Source organism: Coregonus clupeaformis, chromosome 7, assembly GCF_020615455.1.
Source record: "Coregonus clupeaformis isolate EN_2021a chromosome 7, ASM2061545v1, whole genome shotgun sequence".
In the NCBI taxonomy this organism is placed as follows: Eukaryota; Metazoa; Chordata; class Actinopteri; order Salmoniformes; family Salmonidae; genus Coregonus; species Coregonus clupeaformis.
Window position 1 is genome coordinate 31,825,619 of NC_059198.1, and position 8,126 is coordinate 31,833,744.

Here is an 8,126-nt window from a genome sequence, read left to right on the forward strand (position 1 = left end):
GAACGGATAACGCCTCACCCAGAAGACTCTCGACCAATCGCCTTCAAGTTGTTAAACTGCGTCACGCAATCCCTTCTCAAAGTCAGGGTATGTCTATTTTCCTCGAAAGTACGTAATGTCACGATTCAAGAGCTATACGATATTACAGAGAACAAGTTAATTATCTCACATCTCGGAAAATATCTGTAATGTTGTACTTTTTGTTGACGAAATTCATGCTAATGTGGGGTTTTGAGCTAGCGCCCAATTGACTCCCATTCACTCCTTGGAGAGCTCTGCTTGTCCCAGAATCGCCCAGAATGCACCGCGCGGCTCATTGATGACGCATGGGCAGAGTAGACAATGGAGGTTAATACGAATGCAATGGAGTTTCCCATCTTCTCAAAAGTATCTCTGAATAGACCTCTCGCTCATGAATCTAAACATTACAGCATTGAATTGTGGGGTATTTTACCGTAAACCATGAAGTAAAGGTCAGGAACACAATTAAGTTGAGCTTTCATTCATGGTTTACGGTCAAATAGCCCACAATTCAATGAGGTAATGTTCAGATCCAATTCAAAAACTAGACACCTTGGCGGCAGTCTGTTACTTTCAGGGCTATATTTCACCTCCAAAACCCATTTCAAATTAGGAAAAATATGACAGACAGCAAAATAGAGACCTGGCAAATGTTGAAAAAGGTACACCTTTATTTTTCTGAAAAGCAAAGACTAATATTCTATGAGGAAAACTTTGAATGACTGAAGTCCAGCAAATCCACTGTAGAGACTGTAGGCCTATAGTTGGTACTAGTACTGATGAGGTTTACTTGTCCATCTGTCCTCTTGTAAACTGGACTCACTGTAAACATGCATGTTAAACTCTGTATGTACACCCATGTGTTTCTTAAGGTTACAGTTTTTAGTAAATCCCTTCCCACATTTCACACAAACATAAGGTTTTTCTCCAGTGTGGGTGCGCTGGTGCATATCGAGAGTGCATTTTTGAATGAAGCTCTTGCCACAGTCGAGGCAGCGATATGGCTTTTCTCCAGTGTGGGTTCGTTGGTGGGTATAAAGATGCCCTTTCTGTGCATATCTCTTTCCACACAGCGTGCATCGGTACGGTTTCTCTCCCGTGTGACTTCGCTGGTGTATTTCCAGCTGACTATAACACCTGAAGTTCTTGCCACATTGCATACAGCCAAATCTTTTAGCTCCTGACGTTCTCAGGCTGTGGATCTTCATGTTTGACTTTGCCACACTGAAACTCTGAGGGGGGACATTTGTTATACCACCATAGCTGTTTCCAGTTATGGAGTTTCTCTGTGCAGCAGATGTGAGCTGCTGTGCATCCTGGCTCTGTGAACATGCAGGCGTTGTCCAATGTGTGTCCAGGTCCTCCAATTGCACTCTGGATGAGGGTTGAGTGCTGTGGTTCACTTGGCTCTCAGTAAGCATAGGGTGTTTGTCTGAGCCATCTGGACAATGTTGAAGCCCACTGAGACGCCCAACATCTGTATCAAGTGATGTTGCTGCTCCTGTTTGTGACACAGGAAGGCATGTATACGTATATATTTTAGAACAGAACTAAACAGTTCAACCTTTATATTCAGTTACACAAGACAAGCCGATGCTTCTGCATTTTGCATTATTGGACTAGATTACCCAACCTTCTAGGTTACCCAACTGTTCAGCAATGCCAATACAAGTCCTCCCTGACGGTGTACTATTTGGCACCCAGGCCCTCATGTGATTTTTAACCCATCAACACTCACCCTTTACATTTATGAGTTTGGTCTTTGGCCCACTGCCCCATATGTCCACCTCTGAAGGTTCCTCCTTGATCACAATCAACTCAGGCTGGTCTCTCACCACTGTGGTAGGCTTTAGGGTAAATAACAATAACTCAGCAAAAAATTGTAACTAGAAGGACATTACAGTAAGGCTACTTGACAGAAGGAATGACAGTTCATAACTTACCACTGTTTTCAAAGCAACAGCACTATCTTCATCCTGATGGATGACATGCATCTCTTGGAGAGGACAAATGTTTTCCCAGGAACTCTCACTAAGCATACAAGAAAACAAATAGATTAAATTCTGCCAGATGAAAAGGGTTGGGTTCAATCAATAAATACAGTATTTCATAAAATCCTTTTTACATCAGCATTTATCAATAACTGATTTACAGTTACCCAGCCTAGGCCCAAAGAGCAAGCAGAAGCCACATAATTCACGCAGCAAAGGGTTTCATGCAGAATCATTCTAATATATGTGATTTGTGGCCAGTATAATCCAGACCTGGGTCAAAAACTATAGCAAATAAGACATTTGCACTTTTGGGACATTACCTGCCCATAGAATATTCAATAAGGGTCAACTTTGCAAACCTTTTTTTGATTGCAGGTCTTTTGGGCTCAGAATGAGGTCTTTCACAATAATCGTTCATTGAGCCATCTCTCACTCTTGTTGGTGTTTTCGTGCGTGTATCTGCCTTTGCGTCCTGCCTGTGCCCTGCGTCGATCCTAAGCAAATTCTCCATCAACTGCAGTTTCTTTGTAAGTGCTCCTATTTCATTCCGACCACGCGTTATTTCTAATTTTAAAACCTTTGATTCGATGTCGACCAGTTTGCTTATTTCTGAAACAGCTGTTTTTGATAACGCGTCCATGACAGAAACGAGCTGTGCTTGAAAACAAAAGGCTGTCGACATTTTGGCAAAAGTATGTATTACTTCCAATCTGCCTATAACCTTACGTGTTACTTTCAACGAGCTGTCAAATATTTAGTTTGTTATATATAACAATGTGTGCCTCGAGTTCTTTGTACGAACGTGCACACAACAAAGACACATGGTTCCATCTACAGGATCGGAGGGGAAATCACAAAGGATCACAGCAAAGAGAAGTGGCAACTTTGTATCTAAAAAGTATTTGGGATAATAATTTTAGAACATTTTAATTTAATAACTACCATAACTATATCGAGTAAAGGGGGGTACATTATTATAAGTAGTTCATAGACTGTTAATATACTATTCATTATCAGTTAGTTGATTTCCATCAAATATCGTATACGATCCAGCTCATCAAAGACGATTAGAGGGTACTAAATACAGGTTTTAAGTATAAATCCATAAACAGTGCACATAACACACACAGGAGTTGGGACAATCAATACAATTACCAGAATGCAACATAACAGGGCGGTCCTGGATATTTGATTGGCTAGTGGAGGAATATTTTCAGGAAGTGCTGCGAGTGGCAAAATTGCGTTCGCCGACAAAAAAAAAAAAAGGTAATTCTACAAAATTTACTTTGAGTAAAATGTTGCTTTTCCACACGCTTTATTAGAGCTAATAGTATGAATTTGATACCTGTCTGGAACTGGTGAGCTTCACCTACTCTCCAGATTGAGATGCAAAGTATCAATGGCACTGCAGAGCTCTCTTACATGCACCATAGTGGACACTATTGCAACGTGCATCAGAGAGATTATGCTGATAAATCACTTTTTTACCAGTTTTCTGGTTACACAGCCTGAAACTAAACACTGCAAAAACTTGGAAAGTTTCTTTACAAGCCAGAATGTTTAATAAAATTACATTTGAATTTAGTCTGCTGTACAGGCAATGGAAAGCATAGTCACATTCGGCTACAGTGAGATGTGAATTTCCACGAAGAGTACTCACCATCATCATTATTATTATAGACCAGTCCACTCTTTACTTTCTTTGCTATATTTATTGGTAGCTGGCCCTCTTCTCTTGAATTGGGGAAATTCTGCAATAGCATGGTGAATTGTAAAACAATGTGGTGGATTGTCAGTGACACTTCCTCCTTGCTGGTATAAGAAGTGCATCACTGATTATAAAATAAACTGTTTTCCGTTACCTCAACCTTCTTTCTTTCCTCTCTTCTATTCCAGTCAGGATGTCAGGCAGAAGAGTAGTGGTGTTCCCCTCAGCAGCAGAGCTTGGTCCAGCGCTGGCTCACCTGGTAGCATCTCGGGCTGACAAGGCCCTGTTGGACCATGGCCGGTTCTCCCTGGGCCTCTCAGGAGGCAGTCTGGTGTCCATGCTCAGCAAGGAGCTGCCTGCCCTGCCAGACCTGGACTGCAGCCACTGGCTAGCAGGGTTCTGTGATGAGAGGCTGGTTCCCTTCGATGATGGAGAGAGTACCTATGGACTGTACAAGGTAACAGAATCTCATAGTTTACTGGTCCTCGCCTCAGCAGCTGCATATATTAAAATCACAGAGTTTACTGTAAACCTGATATGCACAAAAGATGACAATTAATATACACTGAATGTACAAAACATTAGGATTAGTCTTTCCATGACAGACTGACCAGGTGAAACCTATGATCCCTTATTGATGTCAGTTGTTAAATCCACTTCAGTCAGTGTAGATGAAGGGGAGGAGAGAGGTTAAAGAAGGACAATTGAGACATGGATTGTGTACAGTATGTGTGCCATTCAGAGGGTGAATGGGCAAGACAAAATATTTAAGTGCCTTTGAACGAGGTATGGTACTAGGTGCCAAGCGCACCGGTTTAAATGTGGGTCAAGAACTGCAACGCTGATCGGTTTTTCACACTCAACAGTTTCCCGTGTGTATCAAGAATGGTCCACCACCCAAAGGACATCCAGCCAATTTGACACCACTGTGGGAAGCATTGGAGTCAACATGGGTCAGCATCCCTGTGGAACGCTTTCCACACCTTTTAGAGTCCATGCCCCCGATTAATTGAGGCTGTTCCGAGGGAAAAGGGGGTGCAACTCAATGTTAGGAAGGTGTTCCTAATGTTTTGTACACGCAGTCTATGTGCATATACTTATCTACAGACTGATGTCTATATTTTTCTGCAAGCACACATATTTAATTCAGGTGCAGGGCATTTCTATTTTTTATAGTTCTCATTAAAACCTTTAGTAAGAACAGTTCTTCTGCATCTATCAAGTCTTGATCCTGTTAGGTTAAATAACTCTTTATATTCAATCATGTTTTGTTTTTGTCAACAGAATCAGTTGTTCTCCAAAATCAACATCCCAGACAGTGGGGTCCTGGCGATTGACCCCTCTTTACCTGTACAGGAGTGTGCTGAGGATTATGCCTGCAAACTGAAGGAGGTACACACACACACAAACACACACACACACACACACACACACACACACACAGTGAATGTATCACTTGTATGGTTATGAAACAAAAAAAAGTTATGACATGAAACAATGAGATATATTGTTTATTTTGGTATTAAAGGTAGACTCAGTAATATGATGTAGATGCAGAAAGTAAACAGCATAGTGGGTCAATTTCCGCAACAACTAAGAGCATTGAAGCATGAGACTCAACTTCTCTGCTGTTTTGGTGCCCTGTCTACCACACTGTGAACAGCGTGAAGGGAACCCGTGCAGATACTGTGTGTGACTGTGTGAGAGCGAAGTGTTGCATCTCGCTCATCTCAATATCTCCGGTGCTGCTCGTGGCAACGTCATTTCGCTGAGTCTACCTTTAATTATTTTGTCTTACATATAGGCCTTCCCTAAGGAGGATATCCCTGTGTTTGATCTGTTGCTGCTGGGCATGGGGCCTGATGGACACACCTGTTCCCTCTTCCCAGACCATCCCCTGCTGGAGGTGAGCACAGTCTACAGCCCAGTTCCAGGTCGTCTTTATTGCACTGTAGCCTCGTTCCATGTTGACTCCCAGGTTGTCTTTTTTGCAGTCACGTTTCACTGATTATCAAATCTCACAACGCCTGGAGAAATTTTTAGCATTTTATATGATAAAGCAATCTTCTCAGACGACCGGGAACGCCACCTGTATCACTCACTAGGTTGTAATTCTGGTATCAAAGGAGCTAAAATGGATAACTATTTACATCAATGTTACTGATATGTCTTCTTTTTTATCCTTATGGTCTTGTGAGGATCAGATCATGATGTTCCATCTGTTCTCCATGAGGGGGAAAAAAAACATTAACGTTTAAAAAGGCGTTGCTTGGTCTGGGCGTAAATAAAGCTGTTAGATACTATTCTCATCAGATAGTCTTTCATAACGGAAGAACTGTCAAAAAACTCAGCATACATGTCCCAAGCAGCCGCCCTCTCCCAGTTTCATGTTATCTGAACTGGAAATGAGCCATAACCCCTCTACAGTTAGTTGAATACAAATATTTATGTTTAGCACATGTAAGGGAAGGCGTTCATGTTGACACAAACATAATGTATTGTAGTGCAAAGCCATGAATGCATGATCGCAAATTACTGTCAGACCGACATATGGGGCTTTTAACCATGTTAGAAAATCTCACACACCTTCACACACCCGTTTTAGAAATCCCCCTGGGAACCCACCCTTCAGTCTATCATAATTAGAATGTCTTTTAACGACACCTATAGATAATTTACAGTAGGTTAAGATATGGATTCAGAGGTTTGGAGCTATAAATTGATATACAGCCAGTATTTTGTGGCGTCTCAGTGTAAGGTTTAAAAAAAATTATCTTTAGATTCATCCTTTCAGTTTATTCAAGTCTGGCTCTGTCCAGTACTGTGTTTATTTCATGTCTTCCTTCACACACATGGATACACCTGTCCTGTCATGCATATGTTGTTTTAGTCACTCCACTGGCTATGTATGGACCGTTCTTGTATTTCTGTTCAACCACTTTTTAAGAAATAAAAATATTTGGAATCCAGTGTAAGTTACTTTCGCAACATTTGTAAAAAGTTTGTTTAACTTCTCTCTCAGCAAGCCTTGTGTAATAACTATCTTGAAAATATCAGATTTAGTGGTTGCCTTGGTACTTTTGGGTTGACTTTGAGTGCTTTTGACAATTGATGTGGGTTTGGGTTTACCCAACTTTTAGGAAACCCAGAAAATTGTGGCCCCAATCAGTGACTCGCCCAAGCCCCCACCACAACGTGTGACCATGACGTTTCCCATGGTGAACTTAGCCCGCTGTGTGGTCTTTGTGTCAACAGGGGGCAGCAAAGCACCAGTGCTAAAGGTACTGTATCCTATCCTACAAACTGGCATCCTCTCTGACGCAATATTTCACCCTGATCCCAACCTATTAAGCATCAAGAAATGTCACTATGAAGACTTGATTCAGTTTATTTGTATTTATGTTTACCTGTCATTTATTGTAAAAAAAAAAAAACAACAAAAAAGATCAGAAAAATAAATGTCACTGTACAACAGTAATGGATTGAAAGCATTTCTGTTGTTGTTGATAACACTACAAGTGAGCTTTTCCTTTCAACTTGTGAGTTTCTGTTTCGGTCTCCCACAGCAAGTGCTGGAGGGTCGGGAAGGCCAGGCCCTACCTGCAGCCAGAGTGTTCCCCAGCCACGGTGAGCTGTTCTGGCTCATAGATGAACCGGCCGCTGCCTCCTTGACAGTCCAGGTGGAGAGACCAGGCTCTGCAGCAAAACTCTAAAGACCATAGAGAAGGACAAAAAGGAGCTCGAGAACTCAACATCCACAGAGAGAAATATACAGGATATCACTGAACATTCCTGTTTCTATTTGACAGTGTTATGTTTTAGACATGAGATTAAACCCTACATATCAGGAAAATGGGATGTAATTGAATGAATGAATAGGAAAAACATTGGATTGTTAACACATAAGTTGTAGTACTGTGCTGAATGTCTGTATAATGATGGGACAACCATTTGAAGTAGTTGCTGGATGATTCATTCCAGAGGAAACAGTGTAATGTCATAAAAATACAAATGTCATAATAATACAAATATATTTACTATTGAAGTTTCAGGGTTCTGATGTCATGAAAACTGTAGTGTGTATTATCTCGTAGAACTGTATGCGATTCCAGCTAGCTGCTTATATGGTAGCCTCAGTCAGAAAGTCTCCATATGAGACCAGTGTTTACTTTGTTTCTGATCTGTTGACCTCTGTACTTTTAAAGTTCGACTTTACATTTGACTATTAAAGTGGGCGATAAAATGTATGACATGCACTTCTGTCTAACCAAAAAATGTATGATTTTGATGATAAACTGAAATGGCACATGCCCTTCTTGGCTAAAGATGAAGAAAATAAAAGTGAAGATTTGTACAGAATTATTATCAATATTAACGTTAAGAATCGATTAATAAAGGTTAAA

General features: G+C 41.0%; 2 protein-coding genes across 5 annotated transcripts; one reads left to right on the top strand and one right to left on the bottom strand.

The window, feature by feature from the left end:
- Positions 1 to 68: 68 nt before the first annotated feature.
- Positions 69 to 8,077, top strand: LOC121569739 (6-phosphogluconolactonase-like). Of its 4 annotated transcripts, none has more exons than XM_041880898.1 (6): positions 69 to 87; positions 3,912 to 4,180; positions 5,008 to 5,115; positions 5,528 to 5,629; positions 6,864 to 7,004; positions 7,290 to 8,077. In XM_041880898.1, the coding sequence occupies exons 2-6, from the start codon at positions 3,917 to 3,919 to the stop codon at positions 7,434 to 7,436; spliced, it is 762 nt and encodes a 253-aa protein (XP_041736832.1). In that variant the 5' UTR covers positions 69 to 87; positions 3,912 to 3,916; the 3' UTR covers positions 7,437 to 8,077. The 4 variants fall into 4 exon arrangements, with proteins under 4 accessions (XP_041736832.1, XP_041736829.1, XP_041736831.1 ...); XM_041880895.1 differs by lacking the exon at positions 69 to 87 and adding an exon at positions 2,461 to 2,542; XM_041880897.1 differs by lacking the exon at positions 69 to 87 and adding an exon at positions 2,621 to 2,707.
- LOC121569737 (zinc finger protein 239) lies at positions 675 to 2,697 on the bottom strand. The gene is made up of 4 exons (XM_041880893.2): positions 2,375 to 2,697; positions 1,965 to 2,052; positions 1,760 to 1,868; positions 675 to 1,522 (listed from the first exon to the last, which is right to left on the bottom strand). Exons 1-4 carry the CDS (start codon positions 2,695 to 2,697, stop codon positions 792 to 794), a joined length of 1,251 nt encoding a protein of 416 aa, XP_041736827.2. The 3' UTR covers positions 675 to 791.
- Positions 8,078 to 8,126: the final 49 nt, after the last annotated feature.